This window comes from Sus scrofa, chromosome X (assembly GCF_054392235.1).
Source record: "Sus scrofa isolate SSC_HxYL_T2T_F1_AM1 chromosome X, Sscrofa_HxYL_maternal_Yorkshire_Landrace_v2.0, whole genome shotgun sequence".
NCBI classification, from domain to species: domain Eukaryota; kingdom Metazoa; phylum Chordata; class Mammalia; order Artiodactyla; family Suidae; genus Sus; species Sus scrofa.
In genome coordinates, this window is record NC_139401.1 from 119314593 (window position 1) to 119336755 (window position 22163).

The window sequence follows — 22163 nt, forward strand, 5'->3', positions numbered from 1 at the left end:
AGCTGACCTTAAAATAGGGAGATTATCCTAGATCATCTGGGCCCAGTCTCACTGTGGTTCTTAAACGTGGAAGAGGAGAACGGCAGTGTGAGGACTGGGCCAGCACCGCTGGCCTTGAAGGTGGAAGAAGGAAGCCACGAGCCAAGGAAGGCGGGAAAGACAAGCAAACAGATCATCCCCTCTGAGCATCCGCAAGGACTGTAGCCCAGCGATATCCATCCTGGAGTCCTGAACTCCAGAATTCTAAGATAATAAATTTGTGCTGTTTGCAACCATTAACTCTGTGGTAATTTTTATAGAAGCAAGAGAAAGCCAATACATGGAGCCTCAAAGGACGTCTTTACAGCCACGGGTCACCTGGAAACCTGATTTGTAAATCAGAGGACCGATTAAGATTCATAGCAAATGAGAGCCACTGAATCACTTAAGAATTTTTCATCTTTTATTTGTAATAACAATATAACAGGTAGGTAGTATACAGCTGCTCACCATGCACTAAGAATGTCTTCTCAGGAGGCCCTGGTGGAGCCCACCCGAGCCACCTGCCCAGGAGGACCTCACCACCACCTTCTGGTCTGCCTGCGGGTGGACATGAGACATGCTGCAGAGTAGCCTGTTCCGGATGTACGATACTGTATACTCCAGACCCCAAACTTTTAATCTCTGCAAACTACTGGCATCTTCTTTCTCCTTTCAAAACAAAATAGCATTCCCCTCACTTTCCAAGACACTTGCTTTGATGCCTATGGAACTGGGTTCAGTTTAAACTATTTTAGAGAAGTCAAACATCTGCAATTGGGAAAATGAACTCTCACTCCCTCCTCTAACTTCCCAACTCCAAGCCCATCCTCCACCTGCGGCAGCCACTTGAAGTTCTGCGCAGGCTGCACGGACCTCTCATTACGGTCTGGGTGACACCTTTCCTCTGCGGAAGCGATTAATTCAACCCAGGAAACGTCTCCCGTCTACCTCAGCATCCTTCAGCTCCCGTTCAGACCTCCTTCTAGATACACTGCGTTCTGAACAAACTTTGTTTCTCAAGCTTTGGAATCTGGTTTTCTCCTTGGAGGGCATCTTCCAGCTCCCCTGCCCCAGAGCTCCAGTTCACCTCCTCGGGCGCCTCTAGCGCCAAGAAGCTCTTGGATTACTTCAAGTGTCCTAAGACCATACCCCACACACCAGGGGGTCACACCCAGGCTAGTAAAGGTGGGACCCGACGTTTAACCCCTTTACGTGATAAGAGAAAGCCTCTTAGCACAAGTGATTTGTTAATTACAAAGGTACAAAATGTTACAGGATCACTGCCTCAAAGACAGCAAAAGGTCAGGTTGGAGACGGCACGAGCTTTTTATCGGAATTACTAAATCCCTGAGTTACACGAAGCTCCAACAGAATATGATCACCTCGGGATCCATGAGGCTTTTACCCAGAAGCAGATCATATTCAGGCACACATTTTTTTTGACACTATCAAGTCGGTAACAAGATTTTCAAATCCTACAAGTCTGCTTTAAAGCAGGTATTATTCCCTCGTTGAAGGAATAAGGTCACCATACTATTAGGTACAAGTAAAAGTAAAAGAAATCTGGAATTAGTCTTGTCATGTTGAATTAAGATAGTTCAAAGCTTCAGATGAAGTCCAGGCAATCAGTGTTTCTTTGAGGCACTGCAAGTGCCCCTCTGAAAAGACCACAATGGCACAGCGGGCTTAGACCACAAGGACAGCTCGCTCGCAGACAAACAGGAAAAGGTGTTAAATTTCTTCAGGGCACAGCAACTTCTCCACCTTCAAGGTGTAGCCCTGACACTGCAGAAAAGGAGGGACCTAGCAAAGTCTGGAGACTTGATATGGCATTCAGTCTCATCTAGGTTTGCCCAAGAGGATTCAGAAGTTACAAGCTTCTTGTAGTATGTGTTGCCAGGACCGCAGCAACCGGTCTCCTCCAGCCTGCCTTTTTGTGCCAGGACTTCAGAAACTTTCTTTCCCCATCAAATCGCTGAATATGATCAGCAGAGAGTAAGGCTGTGTGTACATTTTGAGCTTAATAAGTTTACAAAGGAAAGGTATATGTGAATCTAAAAAACAAAAAATGTAATCAAATCCCTTTACAAAATATGAACAATTCAAATAGACAACAGCAAAATACACCAAGACCTCTGCACACTAGAGAAGTGCTTCTTCAACTTCGTCAGGCAGCAGAATCTCCATCGATTGCTGCCTCCCGCCCCAGAGTTTCTGAATCAGTGGGTCCAAGGTGCAATCAAAAAACTCTATTTCTCACAAAGTCCTCTGTGCTCTTTATGCTGCTGGTTTGAGGACTGCACTTAAAATCCACTGCATGAGACTATGAAAAGCACAGTTCTCGTCTAGTAGGAGAGATGAATGTTTATCAGTCTGAACTGGGGGGTTGAGGTGTCTGGATTGGGGTTAGAACAGAGATTTCCAAGTGTTTCTGCTTGAACTTTAGTCCTGGATGCGAATTGCCTCTTCATGTTCGGCTAGAGTTCAGAGTTTTCCTTCCATGGAGAAAGTGACGGAGAGGCAGTCAAGCAGATCTGTGCAACCAGGAGTCTGTCCCTCTTACTACTCCCGAGGGGTCTTCCCTGCCTCTGTGCTATGAGGCTGGGAGTTCTCTTCTCTTTCCAACAGCTCTTCAAAGATCTCATTGTGCATGTAAAAGAAGATGTACCCAGTGCAAAGCCTAGCCTCCTGCATTGGGGCCTCTTGGATACTTGATACCTGCAGATCATTGTAAGTGAACCAGACTTGCCTCTCAAAGTCGTAGGCATCGCTGATATAATGGCCCGAATTGGGGGTCTTCCCAAGATGGCTGACAACACCAATGAGCCGATAGGCATGAGGATCCTCCATCTCGGCATTTCTTTTTGGTTTCTTGGTTTCAGGTTCTGTCTTCCTATCTAAACATTTTTTGTTTCCAGGGTTTTTATCGGAACCCAATGCACCTAGGGAATTCACATCGGCCCCCTGAAAATGTACTTCTGTAGGTCTTCTCGGGTTCTTTGTGTACCGGGCACCTGGCTTTGGAAGGCTTTGAAGCAGTGCCAGCCAAAGGGCTTGTTCATAGAGTCTCAGCCTTTCATACTGCTGCGCCTGTTCAGACTCTTGGTGAAATACTTCTGAAATTCTGGAGGGTTTATCTTTACAAACATGCTTGATAGTCTCAGTGACACCCTCAAGATCTACAAACATGTTGGATCTCTTGCATTTCTTTAGTTTTGGATTTTCAGGCACTTCTTGACATGTGCTGCTGGTGGGTTTACCTTTCGGAGAAAGGAAGTTGTCTTCCAGATCCATCATTAAGCTCACTGCTAATAGCTCTCTTGCAATGGCTGCTCCATCTCCTGAGTTTAACAATGTGGAGTCCATTACATTCGGTGTAGATTTTCCCAGGTCTTTTTGCTGTTCTCCACTTAAACCTTTATCAAGAATCTGGTATTTTTGTGACTCAGCCTCTTTTTCCGATCCAATGTGAGCAGCCAAGGAATCCTTGGATTCCGAGGTCGGTTCTGCTGAAGGCGTTGATAAACCGAAGATTTCGGAATTTATCCTTTGAAAGATTTTTAAGATCTGGAACTCCCTAATATGTGCATTCTTGCTTAAGGGAAGTGGTGGTTTGGTGCTTTCACTGCAATGGGAAGATAACTTTAAATATTTGGAAATAATGACCTCTTGGTCATCCTTTTTTAAAGACCAAAACTCATTAAAGCTATAGCGTTTCAGATGGACAATGAGGACCCTGGGCAGCCTGCCGAACTTGTGCACAGCAACGGAACCCCTGTGCTTACACTTCTCACATTGATACTCAAGCTCTTCTGCTCCAAAGAAATGATCAAAACTAGACTGAATAGACAAGGGAAGTGCTTCCGTTCCTTGGGGAAGGTTGATGGAGAGATAATTACTCACTTCTGTCTTAAGAACAACCTGCCCACAGGCTTTACAAACAATTGAGCACAGCAACTCAAACTCAAAATTAGTGATGACAGGACAGACAAGCATTTCGGTGGCAGTACTGCCGGTGAGAACCTGTTGAGGTGAATCTCCTTGCTCAGACTCAAATGTGGTCTCCCAAATCGAGTTTAATTGTCCCATGTTTTCTTTCATCTGATCTAAACATTGACCTAAAAACTCATGAGCATCATTCTGAATGTTGTCAGAGAATATCTCTGCAACTGCTGAAATGGCTTTCTTAATATTCACAAGTAACCTCTCCTTGATTTTTATGTTATAAATGTCTTTTAAGACAAGCAGCTGTGCCAAGCACATGTTAAGTGCATCGAGGGGAATTTTACCCCATGGGAAACCCTGACTGAGTAAATCATCAGCAAATGATGGAATTGAAAATAGGGACTGTAAAACAGCATTCATGTAACAGGTGTTTCCCAAATTGGGGAAGCCTTGCCATAGTTTCTCTGGATAAAAGTCCAAGGTCATCTTGAGTTTGTCCCAGTCTGGGTCATCCTCACCATACTTGGATTCGGACAGAAATGCCAAATATATATTCTTAGTCAGCATCTGGAGAAGACCAACGCCATCTAGGTAAGGTTTTCCAGTAGAACTGATCTTGAATGAAGGCCCAAATTCCAATTTCTTATTCTGTTTTAACCTTGATTCTTTCCTCTCCTTGTGGCTTGCATGCCTGAAGGGATTTGTCTTAGACCTCTTCTTTCTTACAAAGATGTTCTCTTTCAGGAAATTCCTATTCATCTCTGAGCCAGATGACAGCATCTTTTTTCTCTTCCCATATCCATTTTCTAATAACTCTTCCCAAGTCAATGTTGATGATTTTGAAGCAAACAAAGGCATCTTCTCAAGATCAGGTGTTTCATTTTTTCCCCCTTTCTCAAAAGATGGACTACCTGACTTCTTACATGTTTTGTGAAATGAAGTTTTGTTGACTGGCTTGCGTACTGCTGTGCTGGCAAAGACGCTCCCATCCCTATCAGGTCTTATGGGTGGTTGAAGATTATTTTCATGGACCCTATCCAGGAATGCCTTCAAATTTTCAGCATCTCTGGAGGATAATTTTTCAATGAACAAGAAGCTATTATCTTGGAACGTTAAGTGCACGTGGTTTTGTTTTTTTCCATAGGATCTAAGGACCACGCTTTTAATATTATTACTTAGACGAAAAGTTGTATGCTCTCCAGTACGGAAATAGACCACCAATCTAACTTTGCTCTTTCTTTCTACTGTTTGAATGAATGCTTCTTTCGACTTAGACATACCAGTTTTCCTGCTCCATATTTGGACAAAACCATGTGCCACTAGAGCAGCCATGGTCTCTTTACAAATAAAATACACGTATCCTGAATTATTGACAATCTTAAAGTTCCAATTTGCTTGCAACGAATTGTGTCTGGAGACAACACCAAAGAAGTAATTCTTTAGTTTCTCTGTACAGATTGATCCTGTTTCAAGTGTTAGTTTTATACTAGAATCTCTTCAAATTCTGGATATCCAGCTCTTTAGCGATAAAACCAATACCCTTCAAGAGCTGTCCACGGTTTTATGATGGCAGAGTCTTGATTCTCAAGGCAAGGTCACTACTGGGGAAAAAAAATCAAGAAAAAATCATTTAAACTATCAGGGAAATACTTGGATAGAACTCAAAGTCTACTCCCATACACTAAACCTCCTTTCCTCTGCAATACTAGATTCCATTCTGATAAATTTCCACACTTCAACTGAAATCATTTAACATTTGGAAGACTTTCAGTACACAGCTGAAGAGCATACTGAAGAGTGTCTCAAGTGTATGTATATAATATGCTAATCCTCCTGTCACAGAATGATCCCACAGGGCACCTACAATAAGGGAATAAGAAAGTGAGAGGCCCTACGTAGCCCTCAACCCAGTAACAGGTGGAGAGCTCAAGCTACCTCCTTCCAAGTCCTATGTTTCTTCCTTTCATGTGGCACCAGGGTAAGTGCACACATTCTACCCCATGTGGAGGCCTAACTACTCCTGCTTAAGCAGGTATCAAAGCACCAGCTCCAATGAGCCAAGATGAACTGGTATGTTGTAAGAATCCCCGATTCGAAGTGGGATAAATCAGGGTGATTTAAAATTTAAAGTCATGCTGAGCAAGATCATTCAAAAACTCACTATTCTGGTTAGTTAAAATGGTACTTGAGACTCAGTTCAAGACTGCGTTAAAAAAAAAAAAAAAGGCTGGGTTTACTATGCTCTACTACGGAACAAGCAAACCCATAGTATAAAAGCTTTATAAGCAAGGGGATGTGATGCGTGGAGAGTTTCCCATTGATTCCAATGTTGGCTTTACTGTTTCTATGAAGGCATGCCCAAATTTCAAGGACAGTATAATCCATGGAGAGCGAAGATGGCCCCAGGTGAAAAAAAAGCAAGAAACCAATGGCCTGGAGACCTTTTGGCCATTGTGCCAGAGGTAAAACCAAGTCAGCATTCAAGAGTCTGTTATGAACACATGTGAATTTCTTACTAAGTACCAATTAACATATGTCTAACTTTCTATTTCTCAATGCATCATCATATGACCTCGAGAAAAACTGGATATGGTCAACATAAAAAACACCATCTCCAAGATCTTTAGTCCTGCTTTCCTCATCCCTGCAATTATATTCATATTCAACTGTCTAAAGGAGGATCACCAACAGAATCCCTGGATCAGCGAGCCTGTCAAGAACTGTCCTGAGGCCTCGCAGTATAACTGACCAGCATGAGGAGTAAGAAAATCACATGCAATAACTTCTAATAGTCCTTAGGTCTTATACTCTCTTTTCCAGAAAATACTATCTGAATATCTTTAGGACATACACAGCGCCATCCAAGGACTAGTACAAAGGACTTTCATCCAGGGCTAATTATGGGACCTGGATTGATGACTGTGGGATCTGTTTGTATTCCAGACTACCTGGAATTCAGACTGTAAAATAACTACTTCTGGAGTTCCTGTCGTGGCGCAGTAGAGACAAATCCGAACAGGGACCATGAGGTTGCGAGTTCCATCCCTGGCCTCACTCAGTGGGTTAGGGATCCGGCGTTGCCGTGAGCTGTGGTGTAGGTCACAGATGCAGCTCAGATCCCGAGTTGCTGTGGCTGTGGTGTGAGCTGGTGGCTATAGCTCTGATTGGACCCCAAGCCTGGGGACCTCCATATGCTGCGGGTGTGGCCCTAAAATGACAAAAGACACAAATAAATAAATAAAAGGACTATTTCTATAATCACAGTCTAGCATGATTCTTCTGATGGTCTAGAATTGCTTCTATACCCTCCTCCATCTGATTACATTTGCAACTAACACAAAGTGCCTCATATTTACCTTCCCCAAGCTAAATGAGAGAAATTTCTTGAAATAATCCCAGTTTTCTACTTCTCAGGTACCTTGACTTCCAAACCACCATTGAGACATATATTTCAACAAGTTGGGTGAACCAAATTGGGCTGATTCAGGTCACTTCTGGCTTGAAAACCTCAGTCAGCCACTTTGAACTTCAGTCCAAGAACTCCCCAAACATGTTTTGAGGCTTTGCAAACACACCAGTCATAAAGATACTTTAGTGTCTTTTTATTGCGGGGTGGGGGCGCGCTGCACTTGTGGCATGTGGAAGTTCCCAGGCCAGGGATTGAACCCAAGCCATGGCAGTGACAATGCCAGATCCTTTAACTGCTGGGCCACCAGGGAACTCCCTGGCATCTTTTAATTAATCTCACAAAGTGATAAATCTGTAACCCCAGTTCTTTACATATCAACATTTCTAAGTACACAGCACCCTAGCAGAAAGTAAATAAAAGGAGACAGTTAAGACAACAAAACATGACATGAGGAAGGAGGAGACTCCACCAGGTTATGCAGAGCAGCGCCAGAACACTGCACTAAGATCCCCGTGGCCTACACGTAAGAAGTCAGGGTGGAACTGACAACCCCCCACACTAAGTGCTCCAAAATACAACAGGAAGAGATCATCCCAAAAAGCCCCACCATAAGTAACTGCTTGTCATTCTGTATCAACTACAAAGGGTCAAGACATGCAGAAAACTTTCAGCCAAATGTCCTAGCTGTCCAAAACATCTTGAACATACTATGATAACATGTGAGAACATGTTCAATGCAAGGACCACCTCCTGAGTACCAAGGGGGAGCCATTCCCAAAGCCCTAAGTGCTCTAAGATGACATTAAAATGCACTCCCTAACAGCCAAGACCTCATCCTACTGGTAGTGAATATTTCTCCCTAAAGTAGAATGTCTCCTTCCAATGGCCAACAGTACAAGCCCACTGGTGTTGAGCACTGTACAGTATGTGCAAAATGACAATGTTTAGGAGTTCCTGCTGTGGCACAGCGGGTTAAGGATCCGGTGTTGTCTCTGAGGCGGTCTGAGTTCGATCCTTGACCTGGTGCAGTGGGTTAAGGATCCGATGTTGCCTCAGCTGTGGCATGGGTCACAGCTGCAGCTCAATTTCACTCCCTAACCTGGGAACTTTCATATGCCATGTGTGTGGCGGAAAAATAAAAAAAAAAAAATGACAATGTTTAGTGATCCTCCTGACAAATATTTACCCTTAAGCCAAGCCAAAAGCTCCGTCTGTGAGGTATCAGACATCAATCCCTGCTTCTTTTTTTTTTTTTTTTTTTGTCTTTTTAGGGCCGGATTCGTTTTAGTCAGATTCTTTTTAGTCAGATTTGTTTCTGCTGAGCCATGATGGGAACTCCAATCTCTGTTTCTTTCATGCTTAGCCTTCTGCAGGACACACCAAGGAAGTTATATTATGACTAGCATCCCACTGACACTGTGGTTGACTCGAGTATCTGGCTCCCTGGCAAGAAGACGTACGCAAATAACAACTTCCTGCCCATCATGTACAGGCCACAGGTCCACATAACCTGAGCTAGCTCCCTGTACTCAAAACCAGCAAGGGGGAGTTCCCATCTCGATGCAGCGGAAACGAATCTGACTAGGAACCACGAGGTTGCGGGTTCGATCCCTGAACTCACTCAGTGGGTTGAGGATCCAGCATTGCCGTGAGCTGTGGTGTAGGTTGCAGATGTGGCTCAGATCTGGTGTTGCTATCGATCTGGTGTAGGCTGGGGCTACAGCTCCGATTAGACCCCTAGCCTGGGAACCTCCATATGCCGAGGGTGCAGCCCTAAAAACGCAAAAGGCAAAAAACAAACAAACAAAAATCCAGCAAGGAAAGATCAGATATATTTAATCACTCAAAATTTTAAATTTCTGAACAACTCTGACGTGAACCCATCTGAATTAATCAATAGCTTAGCGCTTAGCACTACAAATGCTTCTATCAGAAAGTATATGTCCAATAACTGATTGGAAATTAGGTTTTTCTCCTACATAGTTAAATATTCTTCCTGAATCTTGTCTATGCTGTTAACTTGCTCAGCAAACCCTGTCTTTTTGAATAATACTAAATGAAACTTCAACTCGATCCCTATTCAAATGATCTAAAACTCAAAATTGGTGAAGCATATATTAATGAGATTTGTTTTATCAAATATTTTATCTATCAACCTATGTTCAGTCAAATACAGATTGCATCCATCCATATATCAAAATGCATATGCATCCAAGTGAGAGAACGGCCATATTTATCATGGTGGAAATGGGGCCATAAAAACGTTCAGGCACAACAACAAATTCAAGGATCCGGATTATTTATAGTTCACTGTCCTACTATAGATGCTAAGTAAGAGTTTAAACTATTTCCTCTCCACAAAAAACTCTTATATGCTCCTATTTCAACCACTTGAGAGATTCTACAACCCCAGAATCACTTTCAATCTCGCACTTAAAAATGCTGTAATTCTAGCTGCTCTGTATTTAGCAAAAATTGGTGTCCATTATTTCTAATGGCAGCTGAAATAATCTAGACCCTCATGGCATTTCCACGTGGCTTTCAGAAACACAGTTAAGAGACACGTGTTTCCAAAATGATGGCTCTATTCATCATACCTTCTTCACAATTCCACCTGCTTACATTTCATTCCAGAATAAAGGAGACCTCTTGAAGCCCACTGAGCATGGGAAGTGAAGATCAAGAATCATCTGGCTGGCGCACAGTTGAGCAGTCTAACTACTGCTTCCTTCCTGGCACATCTTAAGCTTAAATCCCCTCTTGATTCTGCCTCATCCCTCAAGGGCTTTTAGGGCTTCTTGTGATTGCTAGGTTTGGGGCGGGGGGAGATTTGAAACTAAAATGTATCTGTTCTCTAAGATTCTGATGAAAAGAACTGGGTGACTGTTCTGCTGTGTAGCCTAAAGTAAACCTCCACAGTGGTGATTTTTCCCTCTCCCTTGCCACCCCCACAATCAGACTGAAACATCTGGACGACAACTACATTTGAAAGTTTTAAAAGCCAAAGTATGCTTCCCCTTTTACTCACAAACTCAGTCCATTAAATCTCACTGATCACCTATGAGTGCAACCGGCCAGCTGCTGATCTCAAAGGAGAGCCAGGAACTCATAAAGCTGCACTACTCCTGTTAAATCTGGAGGCATGACCTTTGGTGTCAAGAAGTTGGCCATGAGGTAAAAGGACTCCTGGTAGAAATGCCTGCTCCGTTGTTAATTTACTAATTCGCTTTACATGGGTCTTCTTGGGTACTTGCTGAGCCTCTGCTCTATGCAGATTATGATTTCCGCAGTGTCTGCTCCATGTGGGGTACTGTGCTCAGTGCTCTCGGGGACACAGGGATGCGAGCGCCCACTGCACTTAAACAAGTTAGACCCTAAACGCCACTGTATACACATCACAACGGAAGAGGGCCTTGCTTCCAGTGGGGACAAAGAATCTGGGAAAATATCCTTTCACTGCCATTTTCTAGACCTTGACATACATGGTGGGGGTGGGGAAGCAGTGTTTCATGAAAGAGAGGATCTCCTGGACGGAGCTTTTTCAAGCCCTACCCACAACTCTGCAAAATGAGGCTTAACCTCATCCTTTGAAGAGCAAATAAGAAATGGGCCCTGGGGAAGAATGCCGACAAACTCGAGAACCTAGAAACCCAGGTTATTAATTCTGTGGTAAGATAATTTAATGAGGACTTGTGAGGCTTTTGGAGTATTTACCCACTGTATCCTGTTATCCACCATTCATGCTGTCATTGTTTCAAGAATTAGAAAAACTTGAAAACCCAGGAGTTCCCGTCGTGGCGCAGTGGTTAACGAATCCGACTAGGAACCATGAGGTTGCGGGTTCGGTCCCTGCCCTTGCTCAGTGGGTTAACGATCCGGCGTTGCCGTGAGCTGTGGTGTAGGTTGCAGACTCGGCTCGGATCGCGTTGCTGTGGCTCTGGCGTAGGCAGTGGCTACAGCTCTGATTAGACCCCTAGCCTGGGAACCTCCATATGCCCTGGGAGCGGCCCAAAGAAATAGCAACAACAACAGCAACAAAAAAGACAAAAGACAAAAAAAAATTTAAAAAAAAGAAAACCCATGAGAATAGACCTTTCAAATTTGAATATGCATTTCTCACTCCCAAAGCATTCATTACAAAAGGAGAAAATATGGAGGTGGTTATGCCTGGAGGTAGGTGAGTAAACCCAGAAGGCCCTTTAGGCTCAATGACTACGAGAGCGTGGTATCTCTATGTCAGATCTCTTCCACTGACATCTGATTACAACTGTGATCCCCCGTACAAACTCAAGGATGTGTTTATTTTAGCGAAGAGATGGGGGTCAAGGTATAGAAGGTGGTTTGGTACAAGTGAGGAATTTTAATTATTTCATTTTACAGTCGCTTAAGTTTGAAAACATGTGAAATAAGAGAACAAAGACCAACAGCAGGCATATGGTGAGAAATCCTGCTCGGTTCCTCAAGCAAACCTCACTGAATGGAAATGATAAAGGACCCATGAGGTGGTGTGCTAGCCGCTGACTGCACTAAGGAGAACAGACAGGGCCAGATAATCACCACAGGTCTCCAATAATTTCTGGGTATCTCCAACAAGCCCAAGCAATAGTTCTGAAAAACCGAACAATTTCAGCTTGTGCTTATTTTAAACTAAACATAGCTTAGTGACCTTGGTAAGCTAAATCTTCTATCAGGGCGATTCAACTAATTGGAAATGATCTTCTAAGTTTCCTTTGAGGATCCCATGCTATGAGATCTGATTCTAGGTAGAATGTACTTAATAAGCACGTTGGATTTCCCCAGACAATCCAAATAAAAGGTACCCCCCCAATTAGATGACGTGGGTTGAATCTGAGCTCGGAAACTATGGTCTCCATACAAAACATCTAGATGGTGAGTAGGTGAATATGCTGGTTTTGGCAAACAGGAAGAGGAGCTTCTCAAAATCCAAGAGCCATTCATTTATCCATTCATTCCAGAAACAAATACGTACACCATACTAGCAAGCATTGTATTAAGCTCTAAGTAAAGAAGAATGAAAAAAACCCATGTTTTCATAAAACTTCCATTCTAGCAGATGGATAATAATACACAAACACAAAATACAGAGAATACCAGATGGTGGTAGCTGCTAAAGAAAACATGCAGTCAGAGGAACAGGGCGCGCCCGCATGGAGGGGCTGCCTTTGTGGACTTAAGCGGCCTGGGAAGGCCTGACTGGTAATGACACTCTGCAGCAAGGTCTCAAAGGAAGTGGGGAAGCAGACAGATAGATGCAGGGTGCTCCAAGCAGGAGGGAGAACAAATTAAAAGGCTCTCAGATGAGGGAGTGCTTGACACCTTAGAAACAGAAAGCAGACCATCTTGGCTGGAGAAGGTGAAGACGTCTGAAGAGAAAGAAGAAGAGAAAGGAAGAAGAGAAGGGAGGTGTGAACGATTTATTTAAAAAAAAAAAAAAAAAAACAGGAGAGTGAATGGACTGGTAACCTTGCTGATCAGCACAAAAGGTCCACCTAAGGCCATGGTCATGCATTTACAGCGAGACCAAGGAGCCTGCGTGTGGTTTTCTCCAGCTCTACTCAGCTGCCTGGCGGCCAGGGCGCAGATGTGTAATAGGCAGAGCCCTGAATTTAACTCTGCTCAAGATTCTGTCATTCATAAATAACCGAGTAAGAGAGGTTCAGAAGGGAGTGATTATACATATGGACCTGAGAGGCTGAACTGGGGGGTGGAGACCAGAAACATGGGAAGGCCTAAATCTCAGGACATCAGGGGCTGGGGTGGGGTAGAAGCAGCAGGGGACCGAGAGTTGGGCTCTCCTGTCCATAGCTCTAGTACTGCCCCCAGCTCCTAAGCAGCTGTCAACTGCCTGTAGACCTCCTCCTATTCTCCTCCCACCTTCCCCTCCGCTCTGCTAGTTATCCTCGCCCGGCCCCAAAGCTGGAAGTAACTAGTGGAAACAGGAGGTGGGGGGATGACTGTTAGGGGGATGTGCACAGGGTTAGAGGCAGGCCTGAGCGGACGGGGGAGGGGAAAGGCAGAAGGGAGAACCATCCCCTCTCTTTTTTCACCCTCCCAAGTCTGGGTTAAAGGTCAACACATCAAGAGGCGCATTGCCTCTAGGGCATTAGCAATTAAATCCTGTCATTATGTTTGGCCCCAGCTTCAGTGCGCATGGCTTTTCAAAATGATTGGATCAGGGCAGAGTCTGCTTCTTTCTCTGGTTTAAAGGTGCATTTCTGCACTCAGCAAATGTCCGACTCATTGTATAGCATAGAAATGCCATTATTTTGCCTCTTGACATACACTGCACATAAATCTCGCCATGGGAGGCCTGGACCAAAATGGGAAGAAATCTCTAGACTAGCAAATTGTTCCCATGAACTATTCAAGCTTTGAACCTTTTCTCAGAGACAGATTTGGTAGAGCTTTTTCTGTTGTTGTTTTTCATTCTTTAAAACGGTTATGCCAGTGCTATTAATAAAACATAGCTGATCAGGACAACAGAATGCAGATCATTTCCCAGAAGTTAAATATGATTTCATTAAGAACGAGTATTCTTTCATGAGAAAGTGCATACTTGTTACATTGAAATCATGACCAATGCGGCTTTCTGGAAATTACTTCCTTGTCTCCTGTTGCAGCCCTCCTAGTATTTTACAGCCCCTTCTGCTAAGTATCACATTTCTTTGTTTACTTACTAACCAAAATATGTGTCGATACCTAATCAACTATGGACATCGACTATGGGCAAGATCCCAAGATAAAGTGATAAGGTACTCTCGAGTACAACTCACATAGGTTGTAAGACAAATATGCCAAAAAATGGCAGCACCGGGAAAACATATCAAACACAATCTAGTTAGTATTACATAAGAGTCCGTGTGTTTCTGCCATCTCAGGTTCTTGTAGCGTTTCTTCTCTGCCTGAAATTCCTTAATTAGCTCCTTATTTTTGCCTTAGTTCTACTCTTCCTTTTAAGACTTGGTCCTGATTTTCCCTGCCTCAGAATTCAGAGCCTTCATTTTTCTGACATTGTCACTTGACCCATGCTACCTTGTACTACTGCTTCATACGAACCTACCTCAAAGTTACTAGATGTCGGAGAACAATGAGTTGGTTTTCAGTCCTTGCAGAGCGAAACTTCTTTCCTAAGAGAAATCATAAAGTTGGATGAGGAGTCCTTTAAGGGTTGGAACCAAAGAATTCTAACTTCCCTTAAGAAAACAGTGTCCAAAACTTTAAAATGGGGGCTGGCAGGGCAGGAAGGGGTAAAATTAAATGGGCTGGAACGGTTATTGGAGCATCAGGCTATGACATGAAGAGAAGTTCGATGAGACAGGAGACCGAGCACGTGAAGATTACCATCTATCACACTTAAAATGCACACACACACTTTAAGGAAGCAATTGTTTACAGTTCTGTCCTGCATATATAATTGCAAAACTGGGTACATCTTTATAACAATCAGTATCTTCTACTTACACATATATATATATATTTGCTTTAGGGCCATACCCACGGCATGTGGAAGTTCCCAGGCTAGGGGCTGAATCGGAGCTACAGCTACCAGCCTACGCCACAGCTACAGCAACACAGGATCCGAGCCATGTCTGTGAGATACACCACAGCTCACGGCAACACCAGATCCTTAACCCACTGAGCAAGGCCAGGGATCAAATCCGTATCCTCATGGATCCTATTTGGGTTTGTAACTGCTGAGCCACGAAGGGAACTCCCACTCACATAATTTTAAAATGACCTATAAAATGAGACCTTCCCCTCCTCTCTTGCAATATTGGCTAAGATGTAAAATCAGTAAAAAGAATCCTATTATATAAGAATGGCTACATGTGTGAAGAATATCAATAGTTATCAAGTATTATTTGAAGTAAGGAATTCATTAATAGGGACCACTGTGGCATCTCCCCTACTCCTATGTCCAAGTGTGACGCAGGGACTCCGAATGGGGAATTGTCTCCAAAAGAGATGTGTGCCTGCCTCTCACACCCTGGCTGCATCCTCACTAAGCAGCCAAAATGTTTTCAGTTCGAACTCAAGGGCTAGAGGCTGAGAGACTTGGGAAACCTTGACATGTTTACTCTGCAGGTAGAAGGACAAAGAAACGGGTCCCTGATGCCAACGGAGAAGTCAGGATACAGAACCAAGTGGCCCCTGTGACAGGGCAAGAGGGGGCCACAGTGAAAGCAAGTTCCACTTCCTCTACTTGGACAAGAAATTGTACTGACTGAACATAGTACGTGGCAGATAACTGGACTATAACCTCATGAGGAAAATCATCCCAAACTGTGTGCCAAAAAAAGCTGACCCTCCAGGAAAGAGACTACAGGAAAGGACGAAATAAGGGAGAAATGACAAACTAGTAGGCGGATTCTCTGGTCCTTTCCTGCATAGCAACGAGCAAAGCTCATCACCAAAAAACTTTGGAGGAAATACTTTAGGATACTTAGTGGGGTGGCTCTAGCTGATGTGGATCAAGTCAGCATGTACTGGGCCTCACAGGACACGAGGGGGAGCTATAGCATTTTCCTTTCCAAGGGAAGGAGGGCCGCAATTCAAGGAGGCTGTGACACAGGCCCAGTAAGAGCTCCGAGGGAACTGTACGAAGCCGCTTTGAGGGGATATGAACTTCAAAATGTAGTAAATGCCATGAGTGCTGGAATGAAAATCCCTCATAATGCTTTCAGAATACTACTCTGTCATCTGAAGGATCAGTTCCCTGAACAGGAGAAAAGTGAAGCTGCCTTAATTTGTTCATTGTTCTGTTTTATTTTAACTTATCTGGAAATATCCTCAACAATGGATTCCCCAAACCTAAGTCATACCTCTCTAACCTCTAAAAAAAGGGATTCTCAGAGAGTTCCCGTCGTGGCTCAGTGGTTAACGAATCTGACTAGGAACCATGAGGTTGCAGGTTCGATCCCTGCGCTTGCTCAGTGGGTTGGGGATCCGGCGTTGCCGTGAGCTGTGGTGTAGGTTGCAGACGTGGCTCGGATCCCACGTTGCTGTGGCTCTGGCGTAGGCCGGCGGCTACACCTCCGATTAGACCCCTAGCCTGGGAACCTCCATATGCAGTGGGAGCGGCCCAAGAAATGGCAAAAAGACAAAAAAAAAAAAAAGGGATTCTCATTCATCTCCCTACTTAAGTGGTCTCTCTTTCAGCATTCCAAATGTTTTCCCTTTGCCATTAAAAAAAAAAAATGTGTGTGTGTGTGTGTGTATGAGAGATAGAGCACTCTTCAAAAATCAAAGAAAACCAGTGCTCATGCTTTCAGGGTCTATAACCTACTGTTTGACAAAAATAGGGCTCTGCTCTCAGCTCAGTCGTCTTGGAAAGAAAAGGAACTCACAAAGCTTAAATGAGAAAATGAGGCGTTCCGGTCGTGGCTCAGTGGTTAGCAAACCCAACTAGCATCCAAAAGGATGCGGGTTCAATCCCTGGCCTTGCTCAGTGGGTTAAGAATCTAGCATTGCTGTGAGCTGCGGTGTAGATCAAAGATGTGGCTCGGATCTGGCGTTGCTGTGCTATGGCTGTGGTCAGTGGCTACAACTCCGATTCAACCCCTAGCCTGGGAACCTCCATATGCTGCAGGTGTGGCCCTAAAAAAAAAAAAAGAAAGAAAGAAAATGAGTTGCTGCTGTGGACTTGCATCCTTGAACAGTGTCCCTAGAGTCCAACAAAACCACCTCCCCCCCCTTTCCCTGCTGGCACCTGAGTGACGTTTATGTGGTACGAATGGAGGCCATCCTCAAAGTAGATAAGGCAGAGCTAAGAAGCTCTGTCCCACATTCTGAGCCCGTTTATAGACAGGCACAGACAAGGAAACATGTCACTTTGCTTCACAGGGCCCAGAAGGCTGCAGAAAGAAGGCCCCAACCCTCACCCAATGACTCTGCTTTCAATTTCCCTCCACGAGACCAAGGCAAAACTGGGAAAGTCTTTACTTGTCCTGCATGAACCCTTAAAGAAGAAATGAAGACATGACTAAGCCCAGCAGTAGGAGCCTTCAGCCTGAAACACTAGGTTACCACTCTAATGCTCTAAACATAACCAATGATCAGGGCATCCACAGCTCAAACTCACCTCCATCATTCTCCCAACCTCATGCTCTCTCCCTTCCCTCAACTCTGGCTTATCTCTGTGAACTTTCAAATACATAAGCAAGGCACAGGTACTCCCCCAGAACCAAAATCACGTACCCCATATAGCTGACAGTCTGCATCGACACGAGCCTACTATTCCACTACTGTCATCAATATGGCCTTACTATTTGAAAAGACCTTTGCCCAGGAAGATACGAGTTGCCAATAGCTTTACTGGGCATTCCAGCAACGCTTCGATAGAAAATAGCAACTGAGAGTTTAATCCCTAAGATTTTTTGAATCTTTTTGCCTCCAAATCCCTGTTTTGCCATGCCCACCTGTTCTAATCCATTTTGTTATGATCTTCACCCAATTTTAATCACGTTCTCCTCATAATTAGGACAGATTTCGAAGTCTCAATATCCTAGCTTTTCCTTTCCTGTCCTAAAGCGCTAGTATCTGTCACTATGGAGTTCTTGGCCCCTTGCAGTGGCAAGCAATAATCTCAGCTAGTTCTTTTCTCTTGGCAACAGGCTGGTCCAGTGATATTTTGGGGAGCCAGTATTCAACACGCCCAGGTGATAAATACTGAATCGAGTCATTAATTCATAGGGTGAGCGGAGGGGTTGGTTTCGATTTGGCAGGAAGAGGGTAATAGTAAAAAGAGTTCCTACTTGGCGCTTGACTTTGAAACTACTGAAAGGGATTTGGATTTCATAGCTATTATATCCCTGCTTTCATGATTACATGTCTATGGGTTTTACTTCTCCATGCTTTTGACTGGACAAGTCAGAGTACGTGTGACAGAGCCTGTGTACCCTAGAGCAACGCTACAGTGACAAGCTGCTTTCCTTCCACTGCAATTTGTGTACTTCTGCTCGATAAGCAGAACACCTTTGAAATTTGGGAAAGCACCTATGCTGACTGCTCAGAGGAGCTGCTGGGCTGCTAGCTGTGCAGGCTTTTGCTGGACGTGTTGTTCACCCCAGAGGTATGGAAACTCAGAGAAGGAAAGCCAAATAGATTTATCACAGCAGGTTGATCAAAATTGCATTGATTTACACAGTGCCTCCTGATGAAGGTCAGAATTCATTAGAATTTCCTTGGGAACTTGCAATTTTCTCATGGAAAGAGACCATGTGTTGCACTGGGCATTTGCCACTGCAGTTGTTTTCAGCAGTTACAGTGCATTTTTTTCACTTGTGCTGAGGAGTGACACATGTAATGATTTCCAGAGACTGAGGAGCAGGCATATCTCCCATGCAGAATCATGAGATTTGTGCCACAAAATACTTCTCCAAGCTCTCCATTTCCAAATAAGGAAAATACGGCTATAGATGAATGACTTGCTCAAGAGCACAAATTCCCTTATATTCTTTTTGTCTTCTGTCTTTTTAGGGTGTAGCATATGGAGCTTCCCAGGCCAGGGGTTGAATCGGAGCTGTAGCCGCTGGCCTACACCGCAGCCATGGCAACGTCAGATCCAAGCTGCGTCTGTGACCTACACCACAGCTAACAGCCACGCCGGATCCTTAACCCGCTGAGCGAGGCCTGGGATCGAACCTGCGTCCTCATGGATCCTAGTCGGGTTCGTTAACCACTGAGCCACGACATGAACTCCTTCCCTCATATTCTTTAAGTATCAGTGTGCGGGCTTGTCAGAGCACACATCCTCATAGCTGAGACTCCCACTCAGATTCTCCATAGGTTACTTGTGTGGTATTTCCCCAAGCCACAGTGTGTGTCTTCTGGGTGTGTGAAAACAAGCAAAGCATATATCTAGAAGGACCCAGTATCTTCCCAACCTCTAGGTACTAAGACTGGTTGCTTATTTCCCTATTGAGGGCTTGAAAAACATGCAGAGACTGAATGAACCAGGGAACCGAGTTAGTTGAAAAGGCAGATTTCTTTGGTATGAAAACTATGAGGCTAATGCTCAAGAACACAGGACATGTCCTAACTCATGCGCCTGAGTGGGTTGCCGCCAAGAATTTGATTTTCCGTGTCATGGTTTTTTCATTATTAAAAAGGGGGCTAAGGAGTTCTCTTGTGGCAGCAGGTTAGGATCCGGCATTGTCACTTCAGCAGCCCGGGTCCCTGCTGTGGTGAGGGTTTGATCCCTGGCCGGGGAACTTCCATTTGCTGTGGTTGAGGCCATAAAAAAAAAAAAGAAGAAGAAGAGGGTTAGAAATGAAGGCCTGCTACCATAGGGTGATGCTTACTCTTCTGAGATGCTGACTTTCACCTCTGGCTACAGCCGCAAGGTGATTAATGATGGCTAATTGAGGCAGCACAGACTAGCTTAATTTCTAAGGAGAAACCAAAAATGACAGCAATAAACCAGATAATGTGCTCATATAGTTTTAGATAAACAATAATACTCCCAGTTTTAATAGCTATTTTGGGGGGAATAGCCCCCCAAAAAAATTCAAACACGCAACCATTCTTATTTCTTAATTACTTCTAATATTCCCTATTTTTCTAACTAATGCCTTTTCTTTTGTTTTTTTCTATCACCCAAGGCGATTTACACATGCTTTAAACCAGATGTTTCCATTTCTACCTAGCTATTACACAGAATCTAGCTGATAACAGCCTACCTCCTCTTTATTACTCTTAGAACATCTCAGCTTCTGCACTTTTCTCTTTCATTCTAGCCCTTTTTAAGGCTGAGGATCCAAAAAGCTTTTTAAAGGGTACGCAACATTTTGTGCCTCTGGCTATTCCTCATTCATTTATTTAAGCCTCAGAAGCATATTTTTTTTTTTTTTTTTAAATCTGGTTTCTTAAAGGGGCACTGTCTTTTAGCCATCACAAAAAGTAGAACAAAATTAAAGCTAAAACAGATTTCTTGAATGTTACCGCAATTCTCACCTATCTCAACTGACTTCTTTATAGCCATTCAGTCCCTGGCTATAATGTAATGTTACAATACATTATATGCATACAATGCATGCATGCACTCCATGCACGATGAGTTAAAGCACCAGAATAGCCATGTCAGCATTTTCAGCCATTCACATACACTACAGTACAGAAGAACAACAAAATAAGGTATAATTTCTTGAGAATAAGAGGCAATACAACGCTGCATGACAGAGATCTATAGAAAACCATCCTTTCTACTTGAAAGAACACCATCTGAAAGTTAGGAGGCCAGGTGTCCGGTCTCCGCTTAGCTACTAGCCAACTCTGAGACTGGGAGCTACGCACGCATCCCTTCACAGACCCTATTTCATCTAGTACAGCACTGTGCAACAGAACTTTCTGCAGACATGGAGATGTGCTCTATCTGTGCTGTCTAGTATGGCAGCCACCAGCCACATGGGGTTATTGAACACCTGAATGTGGCTAATGAGACTGAGATGTGGTCCCAGAGATGGAGAATGAAAAAAATGATTTATGACAGTGGGCTCCAAGTTCAAGAGAGACTGAAGCAGACAACTGGTTGTCCACTTAAAGAGCTAAGACAATACACCTGAGTGGGAATGACGGCGACATTCAGATCACTAATGGCATCTGATGCCACACGTGTGACTAGTTGGCCAGTGTGCCCGAATGTTTACAAAGCTTCAGAACCACTTGAAAGAGCTGACATTTAAATGCAGAAAAGGCAGTGAATGTGCCTGTGAATACCAAAAAGGTGGAAAAATGTAAAATTTGATTTTTATTCCTGTTAAAGACTTCACAAAATGAATTTCACAACTGAGGAAAGAAAACCCTCCACAGCTATTGCTGGAAACACTGATGTGACTGTCTTCTGGTTATTTTTAATTGGAAAGAGAGTGTGTTTGTGATTCCAGCCAGGAGGTTGTTTGTGCAAAGATTTCCAGGAAAAGGAGGGGGGTGGTTGTACACAGTTCAGTGAGAGTGTGAGAGTGCTGGGCAGACTAGAAATAGAATGCGGTGAAGTGCTGTTGATTTTGTCAGGCAACAGGCAGACAGACTGCTGCCTGCCCATCATGGTAGCCAGGAACCCTGTCCACCAACGTACCATGAACCCTGTCCACCAAGACAGGCGCAGTGCACCTGAGCCATGCAGAGACAATCAGATCCCCCAGAGTCTAAACATCTCTTCTTACAACGCAGACAAGGGGGAGCACTGGTACGTGTCTCCTCTCACCATATGGATGGGGCCTCTCCGTGTCAGGAAAGAGCCAAGAGTTAGAGAACAAGAGAAAGCAGAGCTGAGAAATAGAATGAAAGTGAATACTATATGTGAAACTAGGTGCCGTCATAGGATTTGTCAGTAACATGCCATTAATTTCCTTTCTTGCTTAAAACCTACTTTGAATTGCTTGGTTTTCTGACACCTGCATTGAGAGTGACTCCCTTCGATATACTCTGTCTACATTCCCTGGTTCAGGATCTGCGGTTACTATAAGGAGCCCATGACACGGATATGGTAAGAAAGGAGGATGGGAATTCCCTGGTGGGTCAGTGGTAAAGATCCGGCATTGTCACTGCTGTGGCTCAGGTTCTGTCACGCCTGGCACGAGAACTTTCCGCAAAAGAAAAGAAGATGTTAATCATGAATATGGTGATGAGCTCGTGTCTTTGCAGAAATACGCCTAGAAAAAATGCAGGCGGTAATATTTTCTACTGCTGATAGAAAACCAGATTCATACTGGAGACAAGCAGAGTAAATTGGATCAATCTTCTAATGTGAAAATTCAAGAGCCAGGTC

At 43.9% G+C, this 22163-nt stretch overlaps 1 protein-coding gene across 9 annotated transcripts in view; it reads right to left on the bottom strand.

Annotated features, from left to right (window-relative positions):
• Positions 1–420: 420 nt before the first annotated feature.
• USP26 (ubiquitin specific peptidase 26) overlaps positions 421–22163 on the bottom strand; it is a 51372-nt gene continuing 29629 nt past the window's right edge. For 6 of the 9 annotated variants that reach the window (XR_014834631.1, XR_014834632.1, XR_014834635.1 and 3 more), the window contains exons 5-6: positions 14457–14523; positions 421–5567 (exon numbers count right to left, since the gene is read on the bottom strand). Coding sequence is in view for 2 of the 9 variants with exons in the window: in XM_085006622.1 (XP_084862748.1) it covers positions 2584–5298 (2715 nt within the window). In the remaining 7 variants the exon portion in view is untranslated. The remainder of the gene's footprint in view (positions 5568–14456; positions 14524–22163) is intronic. The other 3 variants (XR_014834634.1, XR_014834636.1, XR_014834637.1) reach the window with 2 other exon arrangements.